Here is a 21,715-nt window from a genome sequence, read left to right on the forward strand (position 1 = left end):
CATGCAGGTTTCCTCACGATGTTTTCCTTCACCGCTGAGCACGAGATGAATCATAAAGACAAATTAAGCACATGAATCAGCGGTGCTTGCCTGGGTTTGAACCCGCATTCATCGGTTAAGATGCACGCGTTCTAACCGCTGGGCCATCTCGAGTCGATGAAAAAAGCTTGAACATAAACGAAGGACTTCTTTATGCCTATCACCTGACTAACACCTAAAACCGCGGGCGATAACTAGTGATAAATAAACAAAATTAGAGAAACGAATTCATGAAATTGTTTTGAAACAGAGATTCAGAGACATCATAACAGTTGGCCTACATAAATATACAATAAATAAAATTTTAACAAAAAGAAAAACCGACTTCAAACAAAACACTATTTTAAAACAAATGAATATGCACGAAAAAGTAATAAAAATAATTGCGTATTCAACATATTTTTTAGAGTCTTCCTAAGTTAAATGAAATGAAAAATATTAGACTACTTAAAAGTCGATTAACGATTATATCATGTAGTTATAGTTATTGGTATATTTGGAGCCGGTGTCAGCCACGGTGCCCTTGCCCCAACTATCAAAAGAAAGAAGCGATACGACACCCTTGATTGATCCCGTATATTATTGTGTAAAAGGTAATTTGTAAAAAACATATTTGTTAAAGTATTCTCGTATTGTTTTTTGATAGATATACTGTAGGGTTTTATTGGCTGACACCGACTCCAAATATAACAATAATTATAACTACATGATATAATCGTTAATCGACTTTTAAGTTGTCTAATATTTTTCATTTCATTTAACTTAGGAAGACTCTAAAAAATATGTTGAATACGCAATTATTTTTATTACTTTTTCGTGCATATTCATTTGTTTTAAAATAGTGTTTTGTTTGAAGTCGGTTTTTCTTTTTGTTAAAATTTTATTTATTTTTTGATTTTAAGTGAAGCTGATGTTGACTAACTAATTTTTTTTAATATGGATAGATTAAACGTTCCGTTTATATGAGTCAGAAACTACTTCGAGGACAATTTCAAAGGAAACTTGCGAATAAAGCAAAAATAGACTTTCGAAAATGCGGATTTAATACGTCACGCGGCGTAAACTACAAGGATCCCTCGAAAGAGCTGTAATCGAACTCAGCAAAAAAACTTTGAAAAAGACCAACTATATTTCGTACATCATATGACATCACATCACATACACAAAATTTGATTAAAGATAGTAAGAAATTCCGCCCCATATCGCACCCTAACTGCGAGCCGTATAAGAGTTCCATCACTACATAGTATAAAACAAAGTCGCTTTCTCTGTCCCTATATCTTTAAATCTACGCAACGGATTTTGATGCGGTTTTTTTTAAAAGATAGTGTGATTCAAGGGGAAGGTTTGTGTATATAATACATGAACAAAATAGTAAAGAAACACTGATAATTTCAGAAGTTTGCGATGTGATGTCGTATATAAACAAATTCTGTAGTATATTTAGCATCAGTATTGCACCCGTGCGAAGCCGGGGTGGGTAGCTAGTTGATTATAATATTCGACTATGATAATTACATAAACATAACCACATTACGGAAGGTGACTCAAATATCCAAATAACCTATAAATAAAAGATTCGACCGAGTATCGCTAACGTGCTCCTCAGAATTGTTCCGTTCCCTTCCGTTCCGTTACTTTGACATGGATCCTGTGCTCAGAACCTTACCAAACTTTCACCAAATTACCCTTGAAGTATATATTTTATAATAAAAAAAGAATTATCAAAATTGGTTAACGTGATTTTCAGTTATTCACCTATTTGTCGCGCATATACATACTACAAATTTAAGACTTATGTCGTTTTCACATGGATACCATCATCGGAAAAAAAAATAAAAAAATGGGACCCCACGGGAAGCACTATCTTTCAAACAAAAAAAAAATTATCAAAATCGGTCCACCCAGTGAAAAGTTATGAGGTAACAAACATAAAAAAAAAAAAAAAAAAAAAAAAAAAAAAAATAAAAAATACAGACGAATTGATAACCTCCTCCTTTTGGAAGTCGGTTGAAAATATAACAAACTAGGACATGCGAAATAAATGTCTTTGAAACATGTATAAGAATAATAGAAATATAATATAATCATATATTAACGTACGTTATACAAAATAACCTATATTTTTATAATTAGTATTAGGACTGAAATTAGTGTAAAACAAACCTGTTACCCCGATTAGTGGTAAATATATGTATATTCTATTCTATTATAAACTTCATACAGTACAGTGTAGAATACGGACTTAATTAGATTGTTTTTAATTTATTGTTTCATGTATCGTGAAAAACCTTATAGCAAAGTTTTGTTTTAGTTAATTTTACTTATTAAAAATAAACTTACATTTATATTTCTTAAGTAATAAAAAAAACAATTTGACTTTAGGTGAATTTGAATATAGAAAAGAAAGTGTATTTTTTTAGTTCAAATTAAAGGTATCATCTGTTCTAATAGCAGATTTCATATCCTTAATCTATTAATGATTCAAAAGCATATGATTTAAATTTACTAAACAAATGAAAATCCAAAAACATCTAAATATACAATAAATTGTAAAGTTTAAAGAACGCACGCAATAAAATCTCCATTAAAAAACAAAATCGAACAAAACGTGAAATATTAATTTGTTCGACCCAATTTCTTTCATGCTTTCAATTGAAAGAAAACGGACGAAAACCAGATCTTATGAGAATGAAGCTGATTAATTTCAGATCACGGACCTTCCAGCACGTTCACACTACGCACGTAAAACTGGTTTTAACTGGAAAAATCCAGTTCCGCCATCTGGTGTCCAGATCGGTTGAGTTTCTATGACATTGATGGTGCTATTAATATTAACTGATGGTAACTATTTGTTTGTATTTTCATTTGTGTCGTATTTATATTGTTAATAGCGACCCGCCCCGGCTTCGCACGGGTGCAATACTGATACTACAGCATTTGTTTATTTACGACTGTGATTGAATTTTCATGTAATTTGTAAAAAAATGTAATCGATACATATAATAAAATTGGAGTGTCTTATTTTAATATTAAAATAAACGCTTTTTTACGAAATGCATATGTATGTATGACATGAAACGAAAATTGAATTTAAAAAAAAATGTTATTTTTTACAATTTTTGTCTATCTGTTTTTCCGGCTTATCTCTGAAAAGGGTGGACCAATTTTGACGGGACTTTCACTGGCAGATAGCTGATGTAATAAAGAGTAACTTAGGCTCCAAAAATATTTTTTTGTTAAATTTACACTCGCTCGAAGTCACGGGCACAGTTACATAAATAAGAAACATATAATCATCTTAGCTTCTTACAGCACCAATATCCATGATTATAGTAACTTACCACCAATTTAATTTGTCCGTCTGTGCATCTGTGTTCTAAAATAACCTTTAGCTTCGACGTTTCTAGATAAAGATCTCACAAAGCGATAACTGGTTCACAAACAAACAGTTAAACAATACGCGAAGGCATTGTTATGTCTACAGTTAATGGACCGTATGTTGATTTGTTTCACTTAAACGTTCGTTACTTTGTTATCGATGCTCTTTCCCTCTACGGATATACCTAAATACTGTCATGTGATTGGTTTATATTACATACACCTAAATAAATGCAACCTATTGGACAATTTCTTGTCACTACAAGATACGATTCATAAATGTATGCACAAAGCCTTACCACCAAGTAAAACCTATCCTATCCTATCCTTTATATAACGTTATTAAATATTTGGAATCCGATTGGTCAATATTACATGCTCAAATGATTTATAATCAATCATCATATTTCTTCAGAACTCCAACCTCCTGACTCCGCATAAGTAAGAATAATGTTATACATAATTGTATATTGGTTATGTAAAAAATAGTTAAAATTTAATTCGGCGTCAATAAGCAGTGGTGACCACTTACCGTTAGGGGGCAGATTTTAAACTCCTTTATTCAATATGTTAGCATTATACTTACATATTGGTTGTCAAATTAGACACTACCACCGAATCGAAAAATAAAATAACCTGACCTGAGAATAACCGGCGAAAGAAACTCATCGGGTCATTTTTTGTCAAATCCTACTACTATTATAAATGCGAAAGATTGTGAGGATGGAAGTGTGTGTTTGTTATTCTTTCACGAAAAAATTACTAAACGGATTTGGTTGAAATTTTACAGTAATATAGTTAATACATCAGAATAACACATAGGTTACAATTTATAATGATTTTATGTAATTTGGACGTACTATAACTGTACATATCAAGTACCCGTGCGAAGACGGGGCGGGTCACTAGTGTATTATAAACTTACATTGCTCGATGTATTTATAATGTATTTATATTATTAAAAATATCGTTAATTTCCATCAGGTGATACTGCTAAGTGCTAATCGCTTGATATGTCATAAAAATTAAACGCGAAAAGCACAGATACAGACAAAAAAATTTATATATTCTTTATTACGATCAGTAATTTTTTCATTGCACCACATAAAAAAAAACTTTTGCATGATGATAGCGTATAGTTTCCAGATTGCCATACGCTGAGTTTGAATAATAAATAAGATAAAGTTAATTACGTCAAGCTGCAGAAAAATAACTATTCGGCCTCTTTTATAGCGAACATCGGCTACAATTAATCTTCTATAGAGATCGCGTAATTTATGATATTTAGGCCACAAGATTAATCGTACATTATTGCATGGTTTATTGAACCTTACATTAAAATTTAAAATCATTTAAATTTATTATTCTAGCGTTCTGTTAATCGTTTCAAAATGGAATTCTTAAAAGATCTCTCTACTATTTCTTCAGTAACTCCTGATAATACCCAATATATTATTAATAGTTGTCAAAGTTATTACTTAGTACCAACACGCCCCGGCTTCGCACGGGTGCAATATTGATACTAAATATCCAACAGAATTTGTTTATTTACGACATCACATTACAAACTTCTAAAATTTTCAGTGTTTCTTTAATATATTGTCCGTGTATTATGTACAAAAACCTACCTCTCGAATCACTCTATCTATTAAAAGAAAAACGCATCAATATCCGTTGCGCAGTTTTAAAGATTTAAGCATACATAGGGATATAGGGACAGAGAAAGCGAATTTGTTTTGTACCATGTAGTGTTTAAAAACAGCCAACAACTGTTTTCATCAAATATTCCCAGACATGTTCATCAGTGAAACACTTTATCAGATATTTATCTTTGAGTTCCATATCAACATTAATTAAGTCTCATGAAGTTCGTGGCTAATCGTTGGCGAACCTCGTATCGGCCGACACTGTCCGGTTATAACTGGATTTATCTAGATAAAACCTGTTGAATGCACCCTGTTCATTGGCAGACTGCTCGATAGCAATAATCAGCGGTTTTCAAATTTGGTTCAGGAGTCATATAACACGACTGTTTTTTTAATGTTGAAAAAGAGTAACTACAGAGTTTCTTGGCGGTTCTTCTCGGTAGAATCTACTTTCCGAACGATGGTTCACTTAAAATAGTTATTAAATGACGATTGCCAGTAAGAGCCTACTTAAATAATGGCAATTTTTTTTTATATTTTTGAGGGCATTAGGAGAGCAAAAGTGGTCGGAAGGACAAATCAGGCTGGCATCTCTCACTCAGTTTAGATACTTTCTTCTGCTTAATCTAGCTATCACGTTTACACCACTGCTAAATATATTAAGCAGCTTGGCGTCGTAAAAATAAATAAATCAATAATAAAAAATAAATCCGGGAGCCGAGATGGCCCAGTGATGATTGCGGGTTTAAACCCGGGCACAAATAAATATTTATGACCTTAATTGCTGTTTATAATTAATCTCATGCTCGGCGTTAAAGGAAAACTTCGTGAGAAAACTTGCATGTGCCTAATTTCATAGAAATTCTGTCACATGTGCATTCCACCATGTGCATTGGAACAGCTTGGTGGAATTTATTTCAAACCTTCTCCTCACCTGTGAGGAGAAGGTTTGAAATAAAGTTCCAAGTTTTCCAATAAAGTTCCAAATATTCCAAGGCCTCCTTTCCCTGGAAAGGAGGCCTTGGAATTTTCAGGCTGTTGTTGTTGTAGAATGAAACAAATGAACTATTGATCTAAAAGTTATAAATCTCCACTAACTTACAAATAGCGGTATAACTAAGTCATTAATGTATCGTGACCTCATGAACAACCCAGACGTCCACTGGCGACGCGACGATCGCCCCCCGTGAACCGTCTGGAAGCTCTCATGAGCTTGACAATTGTTTTAATCACTACATAGTATAAAACAAAGTCGCTCACCACTGTTTGTCCCTATATATGCTTAGATCTTTAAAATTACGCAACGGATATTGATGCGGTTTTATTAATAGATTAAGTAATTAGTGAGGAACATTTTATAATACTGACAACTTTAGATATTTCTAATGTGACGTCGTAAATAAAGAAATACTCTACAATAGTTAATATCAGTATTGCACCGTGCGAAGCCAGAACGGGTCGGTAGTACACACATATACAAGCTGTCGCCTGTGGCTTCGCTGAAAATACAACAAACAGTCAGTCAAAGTTTCGCATTTATAATTTACACTATATTCAATGTAAATATAATAGAAACTATATAATTATTTAATGAATTCGTATTTTGTGGAAGTCTTATGAAGTACCCTAGAGCAGTGTTTCCCAAAATTTGTTCTACCATGGCCCGGTAATTTTCCCACAACCCTTTCGTGACCCACTGAATACTTTTAAACCCAAGCTGGTTCCGTTAAGATTAAATAAGACACTTTTATTAATAGTAAAAATATTTTATTGATACTGGGAACATAATATTTTGGTACAGTCTATTTAATCACAAAAAAATTTAGTGCGAAGAGTGTGACCATTCTTTGGTCAAAAATAAGCAACGGTTCGCGGAAAATGATGACAGTTTTATTCTAAAGTCTGGTTCCACTTCAAGTCGGTTTCTGTATTTCTTTTTAAGGTAATCTAGTGTTGAAAACCCGGCTTCACATTTGTAAGTTGTGACAAAAGGCATTAAAAAAGTTATTGCTTGATGAGCTAATTTTGTGTATTCTTGACGACAAGATAGTAGGTATTATTTTTTAAACAAGGAATGTTGCGACCCGGTATTTTATTTTGATGGCCCGGTACCGGGTCGCGACCCGGCAAATGGGAAACGCTGCCCTAGAGCTATACTAAAGCCTAATCTTATTTTTGAAAATATTTAGCTCTATATATATTTAGTTCAAGCCATAAGGTACAATACCTTATGGCTTGAACACGAGTTAGATTTACTCATGATGTTTATTGCAACACTTTAGACAAGATGAATTATCAATAGACCAGTTTGAACCCGCCATCTGCGGTCAAGATCGACATATTATTTCGACTGGACCATCCAGCTTATAAAATGGTAAAGTAACGTAAAAAGTAACAGCCAGTAAATTTCTCACTGCTGGGATAAGGCGTCCTCTTCCATTAAGGAGAGGGTGTGGAACATATTCGACCACGCTGTTCCAATGCGGGTTGGTGGAATGCACGTGTGGCAGAATTTCAATGAAATTAGACACACGCAGGTTTCCTCACGATGTTTTTCTTCACCGAGCACGGGATGAATTATAAACACAAAATAAGCACATATGTATTTGCCTGGGTTCGAACCCACAATCATCGGTTAAGATGCACGCGTTCTAACCACTGGGCCATCTCGGCTCTATTTATAAAATAGTAATAATATCAAATTCTTCGTACAAAACAATACAATATATAACGTTATCAAAGGTTCAGCTGATCGCATACGACGACGTATATTGTAAATATTTTGACGTGAAACTACGCCTTTGCTATTTTTAAATAATGAATTTAATTTCTACGCGATGTTCAACGATGTATCTTGTTTACCATCGTTTATAACATAACCTCATTTATTTATTTTTATTGTAAAATACTTTAGCTTTATAATGAGAGCGCTTTAAAATTGTAAGTGAAGTTAAAAACAATACAAATACGAATGAAAAAAATGGCTGTAAATTGATGAGCTGTGATCTATAAATAAATTTAAAAAATTGTATACTAAAGTAAAACAAAAATATTCTTACGCGACTGCCCAAAAAAGGAGTGTCATGTTTTCAATGATTATATTTTGTTTGTGAGTTACACACTATTCCATCGTAAGATTTATATGCCTCAACAGACGTGTATGTTTGTCGTATAGTTAGAATATTTTGGATCTATCAACTGAGTGACACTGCCTTTAAATTAATTATTTCTTTGGTTTTTAGCGGTATATTTGGTTTGTTTATTTTAACTTTGGTGATAGGGCTTTGTGCAAGAACGCCTGGATAGGTACCACCCACTCATCAGATATTCTACCGCTAAACAACAGTACGCAGTATTGTTGTGTTCCGGTTCGAGAGCGTCATTGTCTTGGGTGGGTGATGGTGACCACTATCTTATTATTATGGCCCATATGCTTGTCCGCCAAGCTATTCCATAATAAAAAACTTTGGAAACAATTAAAAGGTAATTAGGTTGATAAGTGTCATGTGCCAATCATGTCTTTTGTAAATGACGACCTCCGTGGTCGAGTAGCGTGTACGCCGATTTTCATGGGTACGCCACTCCGAAGTCCGATCCCGACCGAGTCGATGTACAAAATTTTCATCAGTTTTCTATGATGTCGTGGGTCTGGGTGTTTGGGTACCGTCGTTACTTTTGATTTTCGATAACACAAGTGCTTTAGCTACTTAATTTAAGATCATAATATATTATGTTGTCCAATATTTATTTATTTCAATTTATTTAAATAGAGTTTATCGTGCCGTGAAAGTGTCAATACAAACTACTATTAATAACTACAACCCTATGTAACCACACGTGTGCTATTATCGATATGTAAATGTTCTTGCAACGTTTTTAGAAAGCACATACTAAACTAGAACTTTTGTTTCATTTATACAACGTTTTAAAATGAAACGTTACTTGTACACGTGGTTTTCTCTCTTGTAAACGAAACAGCGATCGCTTTCATTGTCTTTTTATCGTAATTTTGTAGCAGTTATAATTTACTTCGAATATATAAATGTCTACGCGTTAAATGCGTGAAAATGTCGAATCTGGCAACCGTCAAAGAATTAGACATTGTAAATAATGGACGGTTCTAAATCGCGTCATGAGTGGGATCCTTCCGGCATTCCAAACCTGGATGCGTAGGAAGTCCTGAATGTCCTGAATCGTGCTCCGCTTGCCACGAGCGGAACAACGCACGGGAAGGGCAGCGGACGTGCTGCGAAAGCGATCCCACAGCCCGTCCGTTTCCATGCTGGTGGCGGCCATCGCAGGGTTTTTAGTGAGAACAATCTCACATAGCCCCCCAAGAGTCGGGTATCTATGAAGATTTTCCCTGCGTAAAAAAAGGCCTGCTGGCCTCTAATAATCCTCCTAAGCATCATTTCTTTCTTACGAATACTATACAGTCCTGTAGGACTAACTACTATGCCATTTTTCTATGTCACCCTAAATTCAGGTGGATCTTGCGTTAGGAGTGATTAATATTTTCACATCGTGTGCTAGTCTATCAGGCCCAAGGAACATATTTATTTACCAAGATTGCTTCTATCTATGGGCACTGTGACCATATCCCATCATGTAGCCCTCTTGCAGATCATAAAAATAATCGATATTACAACAAATATAAAAATTGTTTATAATTACTTGTCAATTTGAATATATTTTTATAACAGTGTTTGATAAGCAATTTCTAGAAACAAGGCCACACGACGGCGGCAAGGTGAATGCCAGGCCTATCAATATCGTTATGAGGCAACTATCTCTGACCGGAGTTTTATCTATTTCATATAAGCGGTACTCGGTTTCACCTAATATTAGAATACGCTTACAAACTTCGTAAACGGATTATTTATCTTTTCCTGTACCTGAAGTACAGCTGAGAAGGATAATATATCAAAATCAAATCAAAATAAAAATATACTTTATTCAAGTGGGTTTTTTCAAGCACTTTTGAATCGTCATATAACAATTAAGTGAAGCTACCACCGGTTCGGAAAGTAGATTCTACCGAGAAGAACCGGCAAGAAACTCAGTAGTTACTCTTTTTCAACATTTAAAAAAAAGTACAGTCATGTTAGTTAACACAATTATTTAAATTAATATATCCTGCCTGGAAGTCAACAGGTATTAATTCCACGCTTTTTTATCATCTACAAAATCTTGTATCGAATAATACGCCTTTTTTTATGTTTACTGTTATTTAATGTATTACCAACATTGAGTAACTTAAGAATATTGATAGCTTTTTTTTATAGGCCAAGGAGAAAATTGTCGTTTAGTTAAGTGGTCAATAAATAAATGGATTAAATTGTCTTTGAGTGTTCCGAAAATAAACCGTAATCAGCTGAGGCATGGGTTTCGAATAAAACAATTCCACGAGCCGAGATGGCCCAGTGGTTAGAACGCGTGCATGTGATTGCGGGTTCAAGCCCAGGAAAGCACCACATATTCATGTGCTTAATTTGTGTTTATAATCATCAATCAATCATCTCGTGCTCAAAGGAAAATATCGTGAGGAAACCGACATGGGTCTTATTTCATAAAAAATCTGTCACATGTGTCTTCAACCAACTCGCATTGGAACAGCGTGGTGGAATATGTTCCAAACTTTCTCCTATTGTTGTAGACGCAAAAACCGTTAGATATTTTGAAACTGAAATTGTACCATGATATTCAGCGTGCTTCAGATAAATGTAATTAGTTTCGCACTACAAATTTACTAAAACGGGTCAATTTTATTATGCTGGTGTGCGTGTCAGCTACGCTAGACACTCCCCAAATATCGTACTAATTTACTAGTGTGAGTGTTAAGTAACTAACATTTAGCAACTAGCTGTGCCCGCGACCTTGAACGAGTCTGAATTTAACAAAAAAATATATATTGTAGCCTAAGTTAGTCCATATTATATTATTTGCCAATGAAAGCCCCGTCAAAATCGGTCCAGCCGTTCCATATATTACACGGAACAAACAGACTGACAGACAGACGGAAAAAAAATTAATAAATGCTATTTTGGTATATGTACCCTACCATGTACATACTTATGCATTGAGTAAAAATGAGTAAATATTATATATATTTTTTTATATAATTTTAAATTATATATTTTAAATTATATAATTGAAATATATCAATGTTCCCAAAATGCTTATTATATTCGCGACAAGCTCTGATTAGAAAACAGTTAGCATTATGTGATGAATGACAAGTGGGAGTATAAAAACATAGCGGTTGACGAGCGTTGGATCGTGGGCAGTTCAGAGACAGCTTGCTTAGTAGAAAAGGGGAATCAATAATATTATTAATAATTTTATATAAGAAAACTTGGTCTCTCATAGATCGGCGTTTTGAGAGAGATAATAAAGGTTCATGGGTACAATCACTAGATTTAAAAGACAAATATTTTAAAAATTTGTTTTGGATCTTCTCAATTTCATTTATATGAATATTGTAGTGAGGACTCCATACCGTAGATGCATACTCGAGTATAGAACGGACGTAAGCGTTATAAAGCAGGTTAATAGTAGAAGTATTTTTAAATTCAGATCCTGTTCTCATTATAAATCCTAGCATGCGATAGGCTTTTGATGAAATACTTCTAATATGAGAACCAAAAGAAAGCTTGCTATCCAGAGTCACGCCTAAGTCTCTCACCTCGGTCTCCCTTGATATGTCGTTATTATTGATAGTATATTTATAAAGCAAAGTTTTACGCTTGCGAGAAAAAGAAATTATAGCACATTTGCTTATGTTAAGGTGAAGAGAATTTAATTTGCAGTATGTCTCTAACCTATTTAAGTCAGATTGTAGATCATGACAATCATCTAAAGATTTAATAGATTTGAAAATTTTTGTGTCATCAGCATATAGAAGAAAATCTGAAGACACAAATACATTATTTATGTCATTTATAAATATATTGAACAGTAAAGGACCGAGGTGAGAGCCCTGAGGAACACCTGAACTTATCGGTATAAACGATGACAGATAACCCCTAATAGAGACAGCCTGACTACGGTTGCGAAGATATGAATTCAACCATCTGAGCAGGTCGCCGTGTATACCGAAACCTTCAAGTTTGTAAATAAGTATATTGTGAGACACTTTATCGAAGGCTTTACAGTAATCGGTATACTCGACATCCACCTGATGTCCTTGATCCATGGAATTAGAAACCCGGTGCAAAAATTCACATAAGTTTGTTTCCGTCGACCTTTTATTGATGAAACCATGTTGCTCATTTATTAAGTAGGGACGTATAATGGGGAATATTGTGTCGTAAATTATTTTCTCAAACAACTTCGCAATGCAGCAAAGTTTGGATATGGGCCTATAATTTTTTATATCATGTTTGTTACCGAATTTTAAAATAGGTACAATGTAAGATTTTTTCCATAAAGTTGGTAAACATCCGGTATGGAGAGACATGTTAAATAATAAAAATATCGGTAACGCTAATGCATTGCGAAATTGTTTAAGAAAACAGGGAGGTAAAGCATCAGGGCCGGTACCCTGACGTGTATCGAGGTTTTTAAGATAATTCTTGACAATTGGTATTGAGAGTTCAATAGAGTGTAGATCCACGAAAGATCGACCCTTCGGCGTCAATGAAACTGAACTTCCATCCGGTTCAAACACAGATTGAAAATAACTATTAAACATGTTGCTTATCTCCCCGCCATCAGATGACGATGTGTCTCCAAGAGTCATAATATTTGGTAAATCGTTAGGACCTTCCTTTTTTGATTTTAAGAAGGACATATGTTCAAACGCAATTATTTTTATAACTTTTTAGTGCATATTTATTTGATTTTAAAATATTGTTTAGTTTGTAGTATTTCTTTTTGTTAAAATTTTTATTTATTAGTAACATTTAATGTAGCGTTTGATTCGAACACGTATTCGCTCGTAACAGAGTATTCACACAAATTGTAAACACAAATATTTCTTACTAAACATGTAAACTCAAATGAAAAACATTTGACACTTGCCCTATAAGGCATGGAGGGGAAGGACAAACTGACATTTGCTTGAAGTTTTCCAAATATGAAGAGTCGATAATTATACAGGTGAAATAGTTAATTGATGAATAAACTTATAACCAGTACATATCACATAGTCTATATGGCCTTTGTTTTCCAGACGTGACCACAATTCAATGAAAGACATGCAGAGAAGCGGCAATTCAGTCATTGGATTACAAAAACAACAACAACAACAACAACAGCCTGTAAATTTCCCAATGTTGGGCTTAGGCCTACTCTCCTTTTAAGGAAAAGAAAAAAGAGAATACTTGGAAAATATTCCACCACGCTGAACCAATGCGGATTGGTTGAATACACATGTGGCAGAATTTATATGAATTTAGAAGCATGCAGGTTTTCTCGCGATGATTCCTTCACCACCGAGCACGAGATCAATGTCAAACACAAATTAAGGTCAATCAAGGTCAAATTATATTCAGTGGTGCTCACCTGGGTTTGAACCCGCAATCATTGTTTAAGATTCAAGCGTTCTAAGCACTGGGCCATCTCGGCTCAACAAAAAAAAAATTTAAAAACCCCTGAAAGTGTAACACACAATAATATATTCGATAAAACTCGTCATATGACACACACGTAATATCGCTCGTGTATAATTGTGTCGCCGCACGTAACACATCCAATCATTAGGTGACTTTGTTTTATCAAGTAATAAGTTGATCGACCTCGCAACTTACAAATCTCGTTAACCCTAGTCAATATATGAAGCCATTTATTGACTAGTTCGTAAAATTCGTTTACATGGATCATTCCAAAAAAAGCAATTTTCAAAATTTAAAGCTGAAATCAAAAAACAGTGATGAAAAGTGTATATTCATCAATATTATAAAAATATCAAGATGAATCAAGATTATACAATAGCTGTGCCTGCGACTTCGTGCGCATTTGAATTTAACAAAAAAAAGTATTTATTACTGTAGTAATTTAAGTATAGATTATTGTAAACTCAAACTCAAATAACTTTATTCAATATAATTGAAACAGTACCACCGGTTCGGAAAAGAAAACACCCTGACCTGAGCAGAACCGGCGAAAGAAACTCAGCGGTTTTTTTTTGTCTCATATATTATATACACAAAAATGTAGCCTACGTTACTCCCTATTGGCTATGATATCTTGTAGTGAAAGAACTGTCAAATTCTGTCTACCCGTTCCAGAGCTTAGCCGGAACAAAAAGACAGACAGACAAAAATATAAAAAAGTAATTTTGGTATATGGTATATATATGGTGCATACATTATGCATTTATTAAAAAAACGATTATTTTAATATTACAAACAGACACTCGATTTTTATCATACGTATAGATAACAAAGCGTTTACTATTCATTTATTTTTATTATATTTATATCATTCATTAGATTTATCACTATTAAAAACATATATTTAATAAAAGTTTTCGAGAAATTCCGTAAGCAAATATACAAGCATAAAATTAAGAAATTAAACACACGTGCTTGGAAGTCTAAATGCTGTTGCATCATACTCAAATATAATTCGATTCTAGCAATGCTACACACATACAAAACCTCCTCTTGTTGAAAGTCGGTTAATAACAAGGCTGTATTTCCTTACTGGATAAAATAAGATAGTACTAGATTTGTCACCACGATAGCAGCGCCACCACACCCGATTGCCTCCACATTGCCTTTTGAAGTTCAAATGTCAAAGCTGTTAGCCTTAGAACTAACGCGTACTGGTAACTTTTGTCACGGTGACTGTTTCGTCACTCTTGTCCATGAATATGTATGGAGGTGCGCGCACGTTACGACGTGACTATTGGGTGTCATTTGTATCTGCATCTGTACATATACAAGGACTTGACAAGAGTGACGAAACAGTCACCGTGACAAAAATCACCAGTGCGCGCTAGTTCTTAGAAGCTACCGAGACTTCTTCGTATGATACGGGAATGGATTATATAACTCATATTAATCTTTGCCAGATATTTTTTGCTGTTTTGAGGTAATCGCCACGATTCTAGCTTTATAGATTAGCTATATCCCAAAAATGCAAGATCCTAGATGATGTTTACCTTTACCACCGAATGTAAGTACAAATATCTGAACACTGAATTTGCCTGTTCAATTTACGAGTGTATATTTCCCACTGCTGGGCTAAGGCCTCCTCTCCCTTCGAGGAGAAGATTTGGAACATATTCCACTATACTATTCCAATGCGGGTTGGTGGAAGACACATGTGGCAGAATTTCGATATAATTAGATACATGCAGGTTTCCTTACAATGATTTCCTTAACCACCAACGAGATGATTTATAAACACAAATTAAACCCATAACTATGCAGTGGTGCTTGCTTAAATTTGCACCCGCAATCATCGGTAAAGTTGCTCGTGCTCTAACCACTGTGCCATCTCGGCTATTAAACAACCAATATAATAAAATTGAAACATTAAAAAAATACAGACAAAATATCCTATCTTTTATCTTTAATCATTTAAACATGTGTTCAAGCAAAGGACAAACTAAAATATCTACATGTATCGTGCATTTGTGGAATATGCGCCAGACACGTGCGTTTCGAGAGCGCAAAATTTTACAGATAATAAAAACGCCATTTAAATGTGAAATCAATCGCCACGTCGCACTCATTGGCGCGACCCAGCTGCCTCGATCATTACTCTGACATTATGATAACTTTATTTTTAATGAAGATTTATTGAAATATTACTATTTTTATAACAACGACGCAGAATCAGCACCTATTCAATACCTAGATGTTTATGTTGCAATAACTTCGATTTTACTTCTTACATCATTATTTATCTAGGAAATCGCAGTACCTAGTGACTGAATTTGAAGGGTATGTGAGCCCATTTAACTATGCGTATAAGGGTCATAACATCTTAGACTCTAAGCTTGATGGCGTTTTGGTGATGTAACGGCTTATGTAGATATATACGACCAATCTCTAGAATGGAATCTTGACGACATGGTCGATGTAGAAATTTTCTATGTTATCTTAAGTCTCGGTGTTTGTGGTAACGTCGTTACTTCTGATTTTCCATAACACAAGTACTTTAGCTACCATTGGGATCAGAGTAACGTATGTGATGTTGTCCAATATTATTTAAAAAAAAAAACTCTTTAAAATTTGATACAAAATAAAAAATCTTAAGATGTAGGGCTCCTTACCCTGACAGGGTCTTTAGTTGAATATTGAAAGGAAATAGAAATACGAAATGTAATCCTAAACAATTGTGAATGATTATTACACTGACTGGAATTAAATAAATGGGTACATAAACTTAAACACTAAAAAGGCACGGACTCGTTGTGTTTATTTTGACTAATTACGTATTAGTAATCATAATAAAAACTTCGTTCGATGTGAAATCGAAAAAAACCTTAAAATGGCTACACTTTGAAACCGCAGACTATACCACACTTGTTAATATAGGTCACATTATGACAATGACCTACCCTCAAACGTCATTGCGTTGAGCAACAGGGAATGACGAAGGTATGGGGAAAATCATTCGAAAATTTAGTATTAATAATTAATAATACTAATTATAAAATCCCCTGCGGCTCATAAAGAGTGTTATAATCTGTACCCTATTGCAGTCAAGGAGAAATAATGATAAACCTTAAATTTACATATTTCATATTATTGCGTAACATTTATATTATTCACTTTTATAGATTTTTATAGTCTGTAACACATCTTATCTTTACAACTTATGACAATTTATATTTTAAATTACGATACCATTTTTTATGACGAAGGCAAGTGGTCCATTACATTGTAAGTGGCCAGTACAGCCCATATACTTTAGCGCTGTAAGAATATGTAATGTGGGAGAGAATAAATAAATTATTATTATTATTATTATTATAACTATTTACCATACCTTAATCACCTATACGCCAACCTTGGGAACTAAGATATCCCTTGTGATTGAAATGGACCACAATTATAAGTATTACACGTATCAAAGACACGTAAACTCACTGTTACTTTGTGGTTGGGCTTTCAGTAAGTCCATTCATTTTCCAAAACTATTATATCAGTCAGGCAATTTAAAGAAGTGCAACTTAATCGAGACGTTTACCTATGAATTTTCCAAAGCATCAATAGTAACAAAAAAAAATACGAACCATAATAACTTGAAATAAAATCATCTGTTAATCAAACTATTAAGCGTCGGATTAAATTTCTTAAGTCACGATATCGACTTCTGTTTTCAAGATATGCGAGACGAAAGATACACTGACGTACATACGAACTAATTGTATGTATTGAAATAGATATATTCGGTAAACGGAAGCAAACCGTATGTATGTAGTTACTTTGTTTTAAATAACTCGCATAGTCGCAATGCCATTTGACAAGGAATTATTAATGTTCTTATATTCCTATTTAGATAATCTGTAGTTAGCAAAGACGGCAATAGCCCAAGGGTAGACAAGCTATGACTTATCACTATGTATTGATTTGTGTTGTGATACTTAGTGTTGCTAACCTATAAAACCTTACCCTCTGTTTCATTGGCTACGTCGACAAAGGTGCTAATTCTTCTGCCCATTAAATCTGAATTAAAATTCATATAGAACCTCTTAGTCTTATATTCATTATTATTTAAAGATTATTAAGAAAAAAAATAAAAAATAATATAGTATTCACAGTTTAACTGAATTACAAAAAAATATTTCTAATAAAATATAATATGTCAAAAATTAATTTGAAACAATCGAATCAAATTAAAAAAACTACCTCGTCTATATTTCGCGTAAAACCCCATAAATGTCAATAACGCTGACAGCTGCGTACTTAACGTGCTATGACGTCATAAAGCCCTTTCAACAAAGCTGCTAAGTTAAGGTACGTCAAAATAAATGCTTTGCTCCCAGTATAAGAGCATTAGCCTCTCGAAGTTTGATATTCACACTTGTTCAGAATCGCAATCAGCTTTGCACCAAGTAATTAAAGTCGCATTTTATTAATTATACTAATTTAATTAATAATACACTAAGCGTCCGGTCTTTCGTTTAAATTACCTGCATTTAATGGAAATATTTATTTCAAATAGATACACACATTAGCATATAGCTGAGATGCCCTTGTGGTTAGAACGCGTGCATCTTGACCGATGATTTCGGGTTCAAACCCAGGCAAGCTCCACTATATATATGTACTTAATTTGTGTTTATAGTTCATCTCGTGCTCGGCGGCGAAGGAAAACATCGTGACGATACCTACATGTGTCTACATTCATCGAAATTCAGCCACATGTGCATTCCACCAATTCACATTGGAACAGCGTGGTGTAATAAGTTCCAAAGCCTGTTCTCAATGTGAGAGGAGGCCCTAACCAAGTAGTGGGAAATTTACAGGCCGTACTTTACTACTTTTTTATTAGAAAATGATAGTTATCATAGCATGTAAATATGTAGCAAAAAATATATTTTTTTTTTAACTTTAAATTGCAATCATATTTCACGATTCACAATATTTCGTAAGTTTAAAATCTGACGAGATATATTGTAATCTAACGAATTTTGTAATCTTACGGTGACATATACATTTGTACTGTTTTCCGACGATGCACAATCAATATTGATAACTAATATTTTTCCGTAGTTACACTGGCTTGACTGATTTACCCTTCAAAGAGGATTTTTTGTTATTACAGGATGACCATACCCTTTCTTTGTTCACTGATACACATTTTTTCATATCACTTCGATATGTGCCCTAATTTTACGAAGAACAAAAAAAAGCTATACAATTTCTAAGCAATTTGTCAACTTAAGCACTTTTAATCTACCTTAGTGACGTAGGAAACAATTTTAAGTGTTTTCTTTTGTTTTCGAATGTAAAAAAAGGCTTAACTTCTTTCGGTCATAATTGATTTGGTTATCCGACTATCAATAAGCAAATGTAACGATACTTTATTAAATAAAGGTTTTTTGATTTTGTGTGTGTCAAGAGCAATTTTTATGTCCTCACTATAATACTAGCGTCCCGTCCCGGCTTCGCACAAGGGGACATAATATTTTTTTAACATTTTTAACTTTTATTTACATATTTTGTTGTTCTGTTAAATATATTGAAATATCTTTTTTATTGAAATTGGCAGCTTGATTTTTTTCGTCATGTTTAACAATTGTCGTTCTATTTCAATTATTTACACAAAACCTTAATAAATGATATACCTAAACCTTGTTATAATATATAGTAATAATAACACCAAATTCGATCCAGGAACCCAGAATTCGATGTGACAGCAATCCTACACGACTGAAGAAAGTTCAGGCGCAAGTTTCACGAGTTCACGTGATTTCCGAAACTTCAGAATGGCTTTAATGACTTTTTATAAGCACGAACCGAGAATAGAACACACGGTCAATCATTACAGTTTTTAGTTAAACTTAACTTTTATAAACCACTAAACCATGAGTCAGTCAAATATTAAGTACATACTACATACAACATTTTATGTTTATTACATTGAATTTATAAGTATATTTCTTATGTACAAACATTAGTCATATGTATCAATTAATAAAACTCTTTCATATTTGAACTATATTTACTTGGTGGTAGGGCTTTGTGCAAGCCCGCCTGGGTAGGTACCACTCAGTCATCAGATATTCTACCGCTAAACAACAGCATGCAGGATTGTTGTGTTCGGGTTTGAAGGGTGAGTGAGCCAGTGTAACTACAGGCACAAGGGACATAGCATCTTAGTTCCCAAGGTTGGTGGCGCATTGACGATGTAAGGAATAGTTATTAATATTTTTGTCTATGGGTGATGATGACCACTTACCATAATGTAGCCCATATACTCGTCCGCCAAACTATTACATAAAAAAAAACGTTAATAGTAGATAATCATATAAACAAACATATGAAGTCGTTTTTTCTATATTCAGACGGTCGTATATACATATTTAAACGTTTGTCGTTCTCCTCAAGATGGTGTTAGGAAAATTTTGGACACATTTATAAAGAGTGCCATTACCATGACTAGTCTAAGTAAACGATTTGCTATTTTATCTGTAGTGAACCTTTTATCCTGATATTATAAATGCAGATATATTTGCTCGTAACGATTTCACGTCCTTACTACTCAACAGATTATCATGAAATATTACAACGCGTTGTCTGGGATACAGGAAAGTACACGGGGTACTCAACACCCTCCTATAATATGTGGGCGACCAGTATGCTAATATAAAATACTAGCGACCGTCTCCGGCTTCACACGCAATACTGATACTAAATATACTACAGAATTTCTTTATTTACGACATCACTATGAAACTTCTAAAATTATCAGTGTTTCTTTACTATATTATGAATGTATTATATACAAAATCCTTCCTCTCCAATCACTTTATCTAGTAAAAAAATCCATATCAAAATCCGTTGCGCAATTTTTAAGATCTAAGCATACATAAGCACAGACAACAGTAATCGATTTTGTTTTATACTATGTAATAATAATAATATTTATATATACATAACATTATATGTTAATAAAGTTAAATAAGTTTATAACATATTTCAACGTACATATGATGTATGATATTGTAATAGTTTATTAAATAATTTAGTATGAAAAAATCGCCAAATTCTTAAATCTTTAAAATTTATCAGTCGTTCGTATAAGTATTCGTAATTAAATAGACGGAAAACATTACAAAGGGTTTTTTTATGAATCCAACTCGAAGTCTTAGAAAGTTCTAGAAATTATATTCTGCAACGAAACTTGTAAAATGTCATTTGTCTCTAAAAAAATTAAACTTTTTATTATTTCAAATTTGGCTTGAACATATGTTTATGGATTTTTCAGTTTTAAGAAAAAAAATTAGTAAAAGATACAATAAATTTTAAAAATTTTGATAATTGCATAACAAAAATAATTTCAAAGGTTTTTTTTTTTATTTTTTTGCAAACAATTTTATCCAATTATTATGACATTTTATACTTCCCTTAAAATGACAATGATAGTAACTATAATGCCACAACACAAATTGACAAAAAAGGTTCTATAATTTCCCAAAATAATTTTAATATTGCTTTATATGTTATAGCTTGTATATTATTAACACGATACTTTGTAACGCTTCAGAACGCTCGACGCTGAATAAACCTGTTGATATTGTAAGCTCGAACTACACATTGTTGGGAATAACTAAATTTCAGATAACAATATAATATCTTAATTTATACAATATTATAATAATATTGGGTGACCTTTTTAATTATTATTAAATTTTATAAATAGTTTTTATATATATTTTAAAAAATATTTTTAAAAATAGAATTTCACTTACCAACTTGTTCTTCCATTTCTATAATGCCACTAGCACGTAAAGTCTAAGCACTAACTTATTTACTTAAAATCTAATATCACACGAAATTAAAAAAAAAATCACAAAGTTACACTTAGACAAGATTATAACGACACTTGCATGCACTAGGTTCTTTTTTTAATTTTATCCCATTTGTTTGAGGATAATGTGTAGCAGTTTTTCACTTAAGTTTGACTCGTGTGCGAGACCTAGGCGGCATTGGGCGGGCGAGTGACTAGGGCAACGATCAAAC

At 33.3% G+C, this 21,715-nt stretch overlaps 1 protein-coding gene across 1 annotated transcript in view; it reads right to left on the reverse strand.

The window, feature by feature from the left end:
* LOC124535354 (synaptic vesicle glycoprotein 2C-like) overlaps positions 1-21,715 on the reverse strand; it is a 54,684-nt gene extending 32,969 nt beyond the window's left edge. The window contains exon 1 of the mRNA XM_047111552.1: positions 21,445-21,715. Within this exon, the coding sequence (XP_046967508.1) occupies positions 21,445-21,460 (16 nt within the window). The 5' untranslated portion in view covers positions 21,461-21,715. The remainder of the gene's footprint in view (positions 1-21,444) is intronic.

This window comes from Vanessa cardui, chromosome 14 (assembly GCF_905220365.1).
Source record: "Vanessa cardui chromosome 14, ilVanCard2.1, whole genome shotgun sequence".
Lineage (NCBI taxonomy): Eukaryota > Metazoa > Arthropoda > Insecta > Lepidoptera > Nymphalidae > Vanessa > Vanessa cardui.